The 13,932-nt window shown below is 40.5% G+C and overlaps 1 protein-coding gene across 3 annotated transcripts in view; it reads left to right on the forward strand.

Moving 5' to 3' along the window:
* The window catches only part of HMCN1 (hemicentin 1), a 723,834-nt gene that overhangs the window by 153,444 nt on the left and 556,458 nt on the right, over positions 1-13,932 (forward strand). For all 3 annotated transcript variants that reach the window (XR_005774384.1, XM_040408842.1, XM_040408843.1), the window contains 3 exons: positions 4,789-4,983; positions 8,018-8,148; positions 9,777-9,918. Coding sequence is in view for 2 of the 3 variants with exons in the window: in XM_040408842.1 (XP_040264776.1) it covers positions 4,789-4,983; positions 8,018-8,148; positions 9,777-9,918 (468 nt within the window). In the remaining variant the exon portion in view is untranslated. The remainder of the gene's footprint in view (positions 1-4,788; positions 4,984-8,017; positions 8,149-9,776; positions 9,919-13,932) is intronic.

Raw genomic sequence — 13,932 nt, forward strand, 5'->3', positions numbered from 1 at the left:
ATATGTATAGTCAGGTCCGTGAATATTGGGACATCGACACAATTCTAACATTTTTGGCTCTATACACCACCACAATGGATTTTAAATGAAACAAACAAGATGTGCTTTAACTGCAGACTGTCAGCTTTAATTTGAGGGTATTTACATCCAAATCAGGTGAATGGTGTAGGAATTACAACAGTTTGCATATGTGCTTCCCACTTTTTAAGCAACCAAAAGTAATGGGACAATTGGCTTCTCAGCTGTTCCATGGCCAGGTGTGTGTTATTCCCTCATTATCCCAATTACAATGAGCAGATAAAAGGTCCAGAGTTCATTTCAAGTGTGCTATTTGCATTTGGAATCTATTGCTGTCAACTCTAAAGATGAGATCCAAAGAGCTGTCACTATCAGTAAAGCAAGCCATCATTAGGTTGAAAAAACAAAACAAACCCATCAGAGAGATAGCAAAAACATTAGGCGTGGCCAAAACAACTGTTTGGAACATTCTTAAAAAGAAGGAACGCACCGGTGAGCTCAGCAACATCAAAAGACCCGGAAGACCACGGAAAACAACTGTGGTGGATGACCAAAGAATTCTTTCCCTGGTGAAGAAAACACCCTTCACAACAGTTGGCCAGATCAAGAACACTCTCCAGGAGGTAGGTGTATGTTTGTCAAAGTCAACAATCAAGAGAAGACTTCACCAGAGTGAATACAGAGGGTTCACCACAAGATGTAAACCATTGGTGAGCCTCAAGAACAGGAAGGCCAGATTAGAGTTTGCCAAACGACATCTAAAAAAGCCTTCACAGTTCTGGAACAACATCCTATGGACAGATGAGACCAAGATCAACTTGTACCAGAGTGATGGGAAGAGAAGATTATGGAGAAGGAAAGGAACTGCTCATGATCCTAAGCATACCACCTCATCAGTGAAGCATGGCTGTGGTAGTGTCATGGCGTGGGCATGCATGGCTGCCAATAGAACTGGTTCTCTTGTATTTATTGATGATGTGACTGCTGACAAAAGCAGCAGGATGAATTCTGAAGTGTTTCGGGCAATATTATCTGCTCATATTCAGCCAAATTCTTCAGAACTCATTGGACAGCGCTTCACAGTGCAGATGGACAATGACCCAAAGCATACTGCAAAAGCAACCAAAGAGTTTTTTAAGGGAAAGAAGTGGAATGTTATGCAATGGCCAAGTCAATCACCGGACCTGAATCCGATTGAGCATGCATTTCACTTGCTGAAGACACAACTAAAGGGAAAATGCCCCAAGAACAAGCAGAAACTAAAGACAGTTGCAGTAGAGGCCTGGCAGAGCATCACCAGGGATGAAACCCAGCTTCTGGCGATGTCTTTGCGTTCCAGACTTCAGGCTGTAATTGACTGCAAAGGATTTGCAACCAAGTATTAAAAAGTGAAAGTTTGATTTATGATTATTATTATGTCCCATTACTTTTGGTCCCTTAACAAGTGGGAGGCACAGATGCAAACTGTTGTAATTCCTACACCGTTCACCTGATTTGGATGTAAATACCCTCAAATTGAAGCTGACAGTCTGCAGTTAAAGCACATCTTGTTTGTTTCATTTAAAATCCATTGTGGTGGTGTATAGAGCCAAAAATGTTAGAATTGTGTCGATGTCCCAATATTTTTGGACCTGACTGTATATAGTGGCCCCCAAGTTACAATAAGAATTGTTTCCGACACGACTGTTGTATGTTGAATCCATAGCTCTATGTAAAAGCCCTACAATGTCCTGCTTAGGAAGATTTAAGAAAAATAAGAAGATAACTATGAGAGATGAAAGTCCTTACATATACCAGCTGCTGGAAGCTGTAAATTACTTTCTATTATGAGGACAGTCTTCAGGGTCCTATATAGCACACAGTATACCAGAAAAATAAAATGGAGCCACCCTCACCTGACGTTTGAATGAGCAGCTCATCCTGGTACAGACAGGGGGTAGTACAGGTTATATAGTACCGTACTGTACTGTAAGGAGGAGCTACTAGACAACCATTACAGGTGTTTTACCAAAGACATGGGCATGTTGACATGTTGAGTCTGAGGCATTGTATGTTGAGCATAGTTTAAACTTATAACAATGGCCTAGGGTACTATCTCTCCTTGGGGAGAGAGCACCTTAATCAGCGTGAGGAGACTTATAGGCAATACATGCTCCTCTGGAATTCTGGGAAGAAAGGGATGCAAATGAACTCTTAACAAGCTCTGCCTCTAATGCCACCAGATGTAAGACAGCTATCCTATAAGTCAATGTTCAGCTCGTTAAATAAGACTTGACATATGACTTGGATATTAAATAAGTCATGTCTCAAGGCTTGTTTAACAAGCTGAACATTGATTTATAGCTGCCTTACATCTGGTGGCATTAGAGGCAGCCTTAACTAGTGATCCCACGGAAGTCCTGCACCCCAAGAAAGATCAGAAGGGGAGAGACTCTATTCGTCTGATAGCTACATACAATGGGGGTACTGATGAGGTGAGGAAGATAATCTCCAGAGGGGTATCCTCAAAGTTGATCCTGATATTAGTGATGTGATAGCGGAGGCACCACAAGTCACTTACAGGAGAGGACATAATTTACATGACCATCTTGTTCACAGCCACTACAGTGGGACACCCAGAAATTATGAGGGATGGCTAAATCCCGTCCGTGGGTGTTACCGCTGTAGTGGCTGTGTAGCCTGCCCACACATTATCCAAGGTCGCATCTTCACTAGTAATGTTACACATAAAAAATATACTGTACCATCAGAAGTTTCATTAATTGTCGATCGAGAAGAGTGATTTACAGAGGAGTTTGCTGCTGTGGAATCGAATATGTGGGTAAAACCACCCGAGAACTTCGAAGAAGAGTGGGCGAACACCTGGGGGATATGCGTCATAAAAGAGATACTCCTCTGGTCAAACATGTTGAATTTGTACATGGAGGTGACTTTTCTAAGGTATTGTTCATGGGGATTGAATCTATCCCCCCTTCAAAGAGGTGGCGATTGGCAGAGGAGGGTACTGCAGAGGGAGACATGGTGGATTTTTTAGCTCAAAACTATGCAACCTATGGGGTTAAATGACCAACTTCTCTTTGGTTGTTTTATTTGACTTCACCAGGTGCTCCCCCTGTGGTGCTGTCCAACATTGGTGTTTCACCTCACTGGAATCCCTTTGATTCACTTTGCTATAAGGACTGTTTAGTCCCATTATATTGAGTATTCCTGCCATACTAAGCCTTTATTCAGACCTGGCAGTAGTTACTGTATACTGCCTTGGTCTATTTGTGTTGGGATCAGCGCTGGAATTTATTTAGCGCCACTTTGGAGAAACTGACAATGATGACTGTGACTTAACTGACATCCTCTCCCTTGTTTATCCACCCCTTGCATCATCACTGAAGGGGAGTACCTGGTATATTACAGACACTTCCTATATTGATCCTGTGATTGCTGCTCTGGCCCCCGTTTGATCACGTGATGGCCCATGTGACTGTGAGGTCACGGCTTCTTAATCACGTGACGGGTCATGTGCCGGATGGGATGCAGCTTATGTGCAATTTGTTTGCCTTTAAAAGGCTCATTTGCACACTAGCATATGCACCGCTGCCACATGCCCGGCTGGATAACTATCAGCTTCAAAGAAACTAGAGGGCTGTGCTATGAGGATGAAACACTCCATTAGTCTGATCAGATGGAGCCACTGCTGCTAAGCTAAGTTTTGGCTGATGTTTGCACTTTATTTCTTCACTATTTTGCTTTTTGCACTTTATATGTTGAATACTTTGTATTGCTGTACTTTATCTATTCATGTCCCCTGATAAATTGGCCCTAGGCCAATGAAACGCATTGGGCAGTGTATTTTGGGGATTTAGCTGTATTTTGCTTGCCATAGTGGAATCATTTAGAGTATATCCCTTAGTGTGCCAACATAGTTCCCTCGCTTGCTCCCTTCTCTGACGAAACTGGGCAGTCACATGGCGCAGCGTAGGGACACTTAGGGACAACTTCGGAGGTCTTAACATATAGGGAGGGATCGATAGGAGAAATAGACCCAGTCTCCCTTCCCCTCCCACTCCTTTTCTCCCGTTTAGGTTTGTTGGCACCACATATAGCAATTTTGTACCTTTTCACCATTGAGTGATTTGTAATAAGTGTCCTGTACTGTGGCGAGCTACCTTTTCGCCCCCCTTTTCAGTATTTTTAATGATGTATTAAAAGTTAAGTCTTATTTGAGGTTACCCACCAGTTCTGTTCATTTTTTGTATTTATAATTGGGTACCCATTTCTTTTTGGTTATCATTAGTGACTATTATACTCCCGTGGTTAATTCAATATGCAGAATGCTTTAGAACAACAGGCATTCTGCAGAGCTGGGCCTATAGCACCTTTACAAATTCAGAATGGTGGCATTTCTGTTAGCATTGATTTTATAAACCATGTATTCTTCAATGTCAGTTCTTTCAGAAAGACTAGAAACTAAAGGACTCTTCTCATCCAGCAATAGTTTTCTAATTAGGTTTTTTAAATGGTTGCATGTGTAAGAATATGATTTGTAATTCAAATAGTTCTGTATTAAGTGCCTTCAAATTAGAGATTAATTCCCAACTTCAAGGAGTAATACAAGTATATTCCATATAAACCAATAGAATATTTTAAAATAATATTATTTTACATATTATGAGCACATTGAGCTATTTATGGTCAGTAACGGTATGTCCAGGTTACAATATTTATGACGAACCTCTGATATATTCTTTTTTACATTCTCTATATTGCCTTAATAAGGGACTCCAAAACCAGTAATAAAATGGTTACACAATAACAAAGAATTAACAGGAGCAGAACCTGGTGTTAATATTACAAAGGATGGGACGCTGCTCATTATCAATTCATTGACGCCATATGACAATGGAGAGTACAAGTGTGTGGCAGCAAATGAAGTAGGCCTGACCGAAAAGAAGTACAACCTGAAAGTAAATGGTAATTTTCTCATTTTCAATGCTTTCCATAAGTGCTGTTTGCATTATATATGGTATTGTAGTTACTTAGATGCAGTTACCTGGATTCTAAAATATGAATGTAGTTTGCACTGGCATCTTCTGCACAGCTTTCTCTATCCAGTTTCTGACCTGCTCATCACTGGTATATTACATTGTAATACTTCTGCACAGAGCCTAATAAGTCTATTAAGATGGCAGAGCTGGGGCTATTGTTGGGTTTCCGACTGCCATAACAACCCATTGGCACTCCTGGCCATTGCAGCAAAGTGTCAGCTGTGGGTTACTGCTGATGGAGCAGACTCAGCTCCTGAGCCCGTGCCATCATCCTGCAGTACATGTACAGCGGATGTCTGGAAGGGGTTAAACAGGACCTCCCAGCTCTTTTGATGTCTATTTTAGTAATTGTGTTCCTCATAATATAGTTATGCTGGATAATCTTTTCTGAAGACTATGCATTGTGCTGTTCTTCTGGCCTTTATGAATAAATGAAGGACTTGCTGTTACCATTTCCTTTATCAGTAGGACATATTCCTATGTATAAATAGAGATTTACCAGCTCACCTCCTCATATTAAATCCTGTGCACGGATTGGGGCCAAGTAAGTCCATTCGTAGAAATCCAAGAAAGTTAATCCAGCACTTCAAATCTTCAAATGCGCTTTATTTCTTTACATATTAGTAACTTGCAGATACAGTCCCTCCACAAAGACAGCAGTTAACAGTTGACGCATTTCGAACAATTTATGTTCTTAATCGTAACTTTGAAGATTTGAAGTGCTGGATTTACTTTCTTATATTCCTACGTAGTCTGACACTATCCAGACAGTGCTGACAGTATCACACTGTGCAGTGACACATCCTAGCGGAAATTGTTTATAGGCTTCTAGGAGGAATAACAGAGGAATGGCACAGTGCAGAGTCCTAAGGAAAGGTGCCCCAGGTGCTGCTATGTTTAGTTATTTCCAGGTATGAGTAAGCAGACATCTTTATCAGTAGTGACCCCCCTCCCCAAGGTGTGCTGCACGTTCAATAGAAATAAGGACTTCCCAAGTTTTATTTAGAAATTCAACTACTTCAAAAAGATTTTTTTTTAATTGTTTTTTTCCCTTTAGTTCTGGGGTTTTATATAACGCATCCCACTAATACTTGAATAGTAATCATTATTTAACATCTGTACAGCAAAAGCATCCACTAAAATCTAATGAACAATTCTTCAATGAGATAATCGCCTTAATGTCCACTCCAAATTACACTCCAAATCTCATCATATATTTTTCAGTGTTAAAGGGGTTGTGTCACTTCAGCAAATGGCATTTATCATGTAGAGAAAGTTAATACAAACACTTACTAATGTATTGTGATCGTCCATATTGCTTCCTTTGCTGGCTGGATTCATTTTTCCATCACATTATACACTGCTTGTTTCCATGGTTATGACCACCTACAATCCATCAGCAATGGCCGTGCTTGCACACTATAGGAAAAAGCGCCGTCCTCTCTCGTGGCCAGGACTGTGGGAGCGCCCATAGGCTAGTGCCACTGCTGCTGGACTGCAGGGTGGTCGTAACCATGGAAACAAGCAGTGTATAATGTGATGGAAAAATGAATCCAGCCAGCAAAGAAGGCAATATGGATAATAGAAACATAGAAGCATAGAATGTGTCGGCAGATAAGAACCATTTGGCCCATCTAGTCTGCCCAATATACTGAGTACTATGGATAGCCCCTGGCCCTATATTATATGAAGGATAGCCTTATGCCTATCCCATGCATGCTTAAACTCCTTCACTGTATTTGCAGCTACCACTTCTGCAGGAAGGCTATTCCATGCATCCACTACTCTCTCAGTAAAGTAATACTTCCTTATATTACTTTTAAACCTTTGCCCCTCTAATTTAAAACTATGTCCTCTTGTGGTAGTTTTTCTTCTTTTAAATATTCTCTCCTCTTTTACCGAGTTGATTCCCTTTATGTATTTAAAAGTTTCTATCATATCCCCTCTGTCTCGTCTTTCTTCCAAGCTATACATGTTAAGGTCCTTTAATCTTTCCTGGTAAGTTTTATCCTGCAATCCATGTACTAGTTTAGTAGCTCTTCTCTGAACTCTCTCTAGAGTATCAATATCCTTCTGGAGATATGGTCTCCAGTACTGCGCACAATACTCCAAGTGAGGTCTCACCAGTGTTCTGTACAGCGGCATAAGCACTTCACTCTTTCTACTGCTTATACCTCTCCCTATACATCCAAGCATTCTGCTGGCATTCCGTGCTGCCCTATTACATTGTCTTCCCACCTTTAAGTCTTCTGAAATAATTACTCCTAAATCCCTTTCCTCAGATACTGAGGTCAGGACTGTGTCAAATATTCTATTCATTAGTAAGTGGTTTGCATTAACTTTCTCTACATGATAAATGCTACTTGCTGAAGTAAGACAACCCCTTTAAGATTCACATATCAGTCCCACCACTGTACAGTGATCTATTCAGTCTGGGCCTGGTCATTGCTTTCTGAAGGTCATAACTTTGGAGATAATCCAAGGTTAAAGTTTCTCTTCCAAGATCCTGTTCCAAAAGCCTTAATTATAGTTTGCGGTGAGCACATAATTCAGTTTAATGAGCTTTATAAATGAGACTTCCTATAACAATAACAACTGAACATGTTGGTAGGAAGTTTACTATAGGGCTCCTGTCAATGATGGATGATGTGCCAGAGCTCACCTTACCACTGGCATTGTGTTCTAACATTAGAGCATTCCATATCACAGTATTCACTTTCATCTGTCCCTTATTTACTTCCCAAGTCCTCATTAAATAACTAATGGCCGCCAAGTTTTTAATTGAATGCAGATGCTGAAGCAGTGAATCATTCACACATGGAAGCAATAGATTACGGAACACAATAATTAGATACCAGGGTAAACATGTGCTTCCTTCTGCTAATTTGCACAAATTTTGTTCTTTATTTGTAGGCATAATCTCCTTTTCTGTCTTTAATTATCTAAACTTTTATTTACAGATCCCCCAGCTATAAAAGAAAAGGAAAAACTGACAAATATCTCTGTTTTGTTGAACCATGATGTAAACTTGTATTGTGATGCCACAGGAAGCCCACCACCTCTCATCACATGGTATAATGGCACCACTCAGGTATATCAGTGATGACAACACATACGATTGAATAGCAGAATCTAAACTAGTATCTTCCTATGAAGCATCATGTGTTCAAAATATGTAACCCCTTCACATCTTATCAACAAGTGCATAATAATGGCATAGGAATCTAATAACTGAGTTTCTTAACTGGCCTGCTAGGGCTTTGTAAACTAATACTGTCTAGGAATTACAAGAACTCATTACCTTAAGTTTCATTACTTCATCATACAATGTTCTGCTGTGTCTCTTCAAGTGTTGTTCAACCCCCAAGGCTCTTTAAAGAAAAAAGAAGGCCACTCACCTACTAACCCTTGCTATGTTCCAGCGCTAATGGTCCCTTCCCTACGGTTCCCAATCCCCTGTGGACCACTGCGGCCATTCACCAGCCTCAGCAGTGATGTGTCCCTAAACAGCACATGACCGCTGAGACTCTGCAGTCTTGTGCTATTCAGGGACAGTTCACAACTGAGCCCAGTAAATGGGACCGGAGCCAGCGGGGAAGGGACCTTTAGTGCTGAGATGGAGCACTGGTGAACAGGGGATTGGCTTTCTATTTTCATTTTAAACACATTCTGGGCCTAAATTGATTTTACCTTGGAGGTTAGACAACCCATTTAATTTCAGTGAAGGAAAAGCTTAAAGGGATTGTCTGTGGTGTCAGATTAGAGTCATGGAAATAATTGGTCACTCCCACCACCCCAGCAAGCAGATGATTTTGTATGGGGTAGTCATAGCCGGCCAGCTGTTTTCCCAATCATGCAAAGAACTGTGGGGAAAGTTATCATGAAGGAAAATTTTGAAGTCAGTTTTTCTTGAGTCCAGGTTGATGTCATTTACACCAAATTTATTAAACTTTGCCCATGATTTGATAAATTTGGCAAGTCTTTAAACATAATATTTTCGACTAGAGGTGTTACTTTTTACACCAACCCTCTACTGAAGTGAAACTGTGACATTTTTCACTACCTTTCAAAAACTTGCAGAAGATAAATCTTGCGTAAACATAAATAACATGGCTATCCATGTACACTTTCCCACCCACTTTTCAAAAGTGGTGAATTCTGACACAACAAATTGATAAATCCCCCTGTGTGTATATATCAGGGCCCTCATGCCCATAGACATTAGGGGACATTTATCAAGCTATTTGCACCACTATTGTGGCGCTAAAAAGTCGCAATTTATGTTACACAACATTTTTGCTGCTTAACTTGCGATTTCTCCTTCTTACCACTTTTCTGCAGTGGTGAGAAAAAGGGCCATGGTGAGGGTGTGAAGGGGCGTGGGCAGCAGGGCCTACGCATTCATCTTTATTTACGCCAGTTTTCTGGTGTAAATGAGGATGGGGGCTGCCATTGATTTTAGTCTGTTGCATGGCTGTAGGGTGTGCTAGGGGAATAAAACCTGTGATGAAAATGTCAGTCTTGATAAATTATTTGCCATGTATAGTAAAGAAGAACCTGAATGGCCTTGACAGGTCCTTGACTACTCAAAATACATATGGGATGAATTGTAGGCTGCTATAAGTGAAGTACAGTTCTCTGACCACCCAGCATTGTTACATGTTGTAAACTCTACCTATCACTATCTGTTTATAAACTAACATCATTGTTCTCTTTCAGGTGGTGGAGAGTAATAACGTTCTTGTACTAGAAAAAGGAAAAATAATGAAGATTTTGAAGGCTACTTACTCAGGATACTTTACATGTACAGCTACTAACATTGCAGGGAGCTCTGAGAAGCAGTTCTTTGTAAATGTTCTTGGTACGTTTATGCTATATAGTTATATTAATAGTGTAATATTCTATCCTTCCACAGGTTGTCAGTTCATACTCAAATCTATAAATATATCAGCAGCAGCACTCATCCAATTTGGGGCTTTTGTAGGGTGCTCATCCTGTTTTGGGCCTAATCCACCAGACAGGACCAGAACAGTAATAAAAAAATGATTAATTGCAATTCGTTTTTTCTACTGTCTCAAATCTAGGTTTTTGGATCCAAAGCAATTTGTAGCTTTAGAACATTCCCTAGGGTTAATAAAAGCCTGTACCAAATTCTAACTATCTTTTGAGTAATTTTAATATGTAATAACTAATGTCATTTTGGTGAGTTTGAAGGCCATGGACACCTATGGGGCATTGTTATGATTGCATTTTACTTATTTGGGGCTAGAAAATATTTTTTCAATTGTTTTTTCTTAAAAACTTTCAGCAGTTTTTGCGGCATATGTCTATTTGCAGGCTATCCCCCCTGACTTTCAGCAGCTGACGGTTTATGTGAAGCCTTATCTCCGATCTTCTGACCTCCTAAATGCTCATTATAGCTCAACTCTTATCAAACTGATAAGAAAAAATGCTGACGATTTAACCACTTCACATCCGCCCATAGGATATAAATGTCCTACGGGTGGATGTTTATCTCTGAATGGACGTTCTGGAACGTCCATTTAGAGATGGCAGCTGCACGCTAATTGTGCAGCTGCAGAGCAGGGGGCCCGCTGTCAGTGACAGCAGGGCACCTCAGAGAGAAGGCAGGGACAGTTCCAAGGTGTCCCTGCCTTCTAGATCACTGTATACACAGCGATCAACGAGCTATGCGCTTCCTGTCCCTGCTCGGTGGTCATGTGACTGCCGGGGTCGGGAGAGTGCAGGAGCTGTCAGGTCTTCAAAAGACCTCAATAAGCCCTGCACTGAGCCTCTCTGGGGGGGGGGGGGGGGTGTATTTTCCCTGTAACTGCGGCTGCCATGTCAGCCCGTTACAGGAGAAATCCATAATGAAAAAAAAAAAAAGGTGAAGTTAAATGTTCCCCAGAGGTCTAGTATGCAAAGTGTAAAATAAAAAAATATAAAAAATAAAGTGTTTAAAAAAAAAAAAAAAAAAAGGTTTCACATGTAAAAAAAAAGCATAAAAAAAATAAAATAGACATATTTGGTATTGCCACGTCCGTAACGACCGGCTCTATAAATACATCAAATGAGACCCTAACTAAGACAATTGGTCAAAAAATTTAAAAAAACTATGACTCTCAGACAATGGAGACACTAATATATGTTTTTTTTGGCTTCAAAACTGCTATTATTGTGTTAAAGTGAAATAAATAAAAACCAGTTCAGTAACATCTGCCTTCCAATAACCATTCAGTGCTCCTTTTCTTCTGCGTTCTGCCGTGTGCCCTTACATCAGTTTACGACCACATGTGGGGTGTTTCTGTAAACCGCAGAATTAGGTTAATAAATATTGAGTTTTGTTTGGCTGTTAACCCTCAATGTGTTAAAGGTGTTCTGCACTTTGTTTTAACTGATGTAACCCCCGCCGATCAGCTGTTTGAGAAGGCAGAGGCGCTCCAGTAGCGCCGCGGCCTTCTCACTGTTTACCGCCGGCCCAGTGACGTCACGACTAGTATCAACTAGCATGGGCGGGGCTAAGCTGTGTTCACTTGAATGGAGCTTAGCCGCGCCCACACTAGTTGATACTAGTCGTGACGTCAGTGGGCCCGCGGTAAACAGTGAGAAGGCCGCGGGCACACTGATCAGCTGATCAGCGGGGGTCCTGGGTGTCGGACCCCCGCCTATCAGAAGCTGATGATCTATCCAGAGGATAGATCATCAGTTTAAACAAAGTACAGAACCCCTATAAAGAAAAAAATTGATTAAAATGGAAAATCTGCCCAAAAAGTGAAATTTAGAAATGTCATCTTCATTTACCTTTAATTCTTGTGGAACACCTAAAGGGTTGACAAAGTTTGTAAAATCAGTTTTGAGAAAATTGATGGGTGTAGTTTCTACAATGGGGTCATTTATAGCGGGTTTCCACTATGTAAGCCCCACAAAGTGACTTCAGACCTGAACTGGTCCTTAAAAAGTGGGTTTTGGAAACTTTCTTAAAACTTTTAAGAATTGCTTCTAAAATTCTAAGCCTTCTAACGTCCTAAAAAACTAAAATGACATGTTTAGTAACAAATATTTTATGAGGTATCACTTTCTGTTTTAAAAGCAGAGAAAAATAAATTTCTAAAACTGCAAGCTTTTCTAAATTTTGGGTACATTTTCGATTATTTTATAAATAAAGTTTAAATATATCGACTCAAATTTACCACTGTCATGAAGTACAATGTGTCACGAAAAAACATTCTCAGAATGGCTTGGATAAGTAAAAGCGTTCCAAAGTTATTACCACATAAAGTGACACATTTGCAAAATTAGGCTCTGTCAAGAAGGGGGTAAATGGCCCAGATGTGAAATGGTTAGAGACCAATTGAAAAATAGATTTTTAGCCCAAACTGAATAAAATGCAATCATAAAATAATTGCCCCAAAGGTGTCCATAGGCTTTAACAGAGCTTGAATACACTTACAGTAAATATTGTCTTTGCATTCTGAGGATTAAGTTACCTATATATACTGTAAGTGGCCAAGTTATCATTTTTGTCACAACCATTCTGTAGCATGTCACTTGATGAGTTCTATTTATACTCTATTTATAATAATGTAAATGACCTTACTGATTTATTGTATTAGCAGGAGTACATTTACATTTTTGGACAATGGTCTACCCTGGTTACTTAGAAAGCTCCATTACATTATACATAGAATAACATAAACATTGATAGAAAATATAGAAGTATTGAGGTAAAGGCTTCACAAAATGCTGCCATCTTCTGCAGATTCTACAGTGAATCAGTTTAATTTATTGATTTGACTGTTAATTGTTCTAATTCCAATTAGAAAATCCAAACTTACAAGAAACTATTCTTCCTGGAAAAAACTGTGGATTCCAACAACATAATCAAATTATGTCAATATGATTCAGTTACAGAAAAGTCGCTCTAAGGGTACTTTCAGACTTGCGTTGTTTGATTCCGGCAGGCAGTTCCGTTGATCAGGCAAACTGTATGCAAACGGATGTCATTTTTCTGACTGATCAGGCATTTTTCAGACTGATCAGGATCCTGATCAGTCTGAAAAATGCCTGATCAGTCTGAAAAATGCCTGATCAGTCAGAAAAATGCATTGCAATACCGGATCAGTTTTTCCGGCGTCATCAGGCAAAACGGATCCGGTATATATTTTTTCCTCATTTTTAAAGGTCTGCGCATGCGCAGACCGGAAGGACGGATCCGGCATTCCAGTATTTTGAATGCCGGATCCGGCACTAATACATTCCTATGGAAAAAAATTCAGGCATTCAGGCAAGTCTTCAGTTTTTTTCGCTGGAGATAAAACCGTAGCATGCTACGGTTTTCTCTTTTGCCTGATCAGTCAAAATGACTAAACTGAAGACATCCTGATGCATCCTGAACGGATTGCTCTACATTCAGAATGTATGGGGATAAAACTGATCAGTTCTTTTCCTGTATAGAGCCCCTGTGATGGAACTCTATGCCGGAAAAGAAAAACGCTAATGTGAAAGTAGCCTTAGGCACATAGCATTATCAATCGTGCTAATGCCATCCGCTTCTGTAGTCCAGACCGTATGATCCCTTTCTCACATGGAGCATGATTCCCGCAATGGACACGCTCGTGTGAAAGAACCCTAACAGTTACCTACACAGCAGCCTGTCCCGTTAACAGTGAGCTCCCTAGCATCCCATCCCCTTAACATTGACCTCCATACTGTCCCACACCCTTAACAGTTACCTCCACCGCACCCCATTCCTTAACCCTGACTTCCACAATGCCCCGCCCTCTTAACAGTAACCTTCACAGCACCCTGCCCCCTTAACTGTGACCTCCACAGGACAACACCCCCTTAACAGTGACCTCTACAGCACCACACACCC

Source organism: Bufo bufo, chromosome 9, assembly GCF_905171765.1.
Source record: "Bufo bufo chromosome 9, aBufBuf1.1, whole genome shotgun sequence".
NCBI lineage: Eukaryota > Metazoa > Chordata > Amphibia > Anura > Bufonidae > Bufo > Bufo bufo.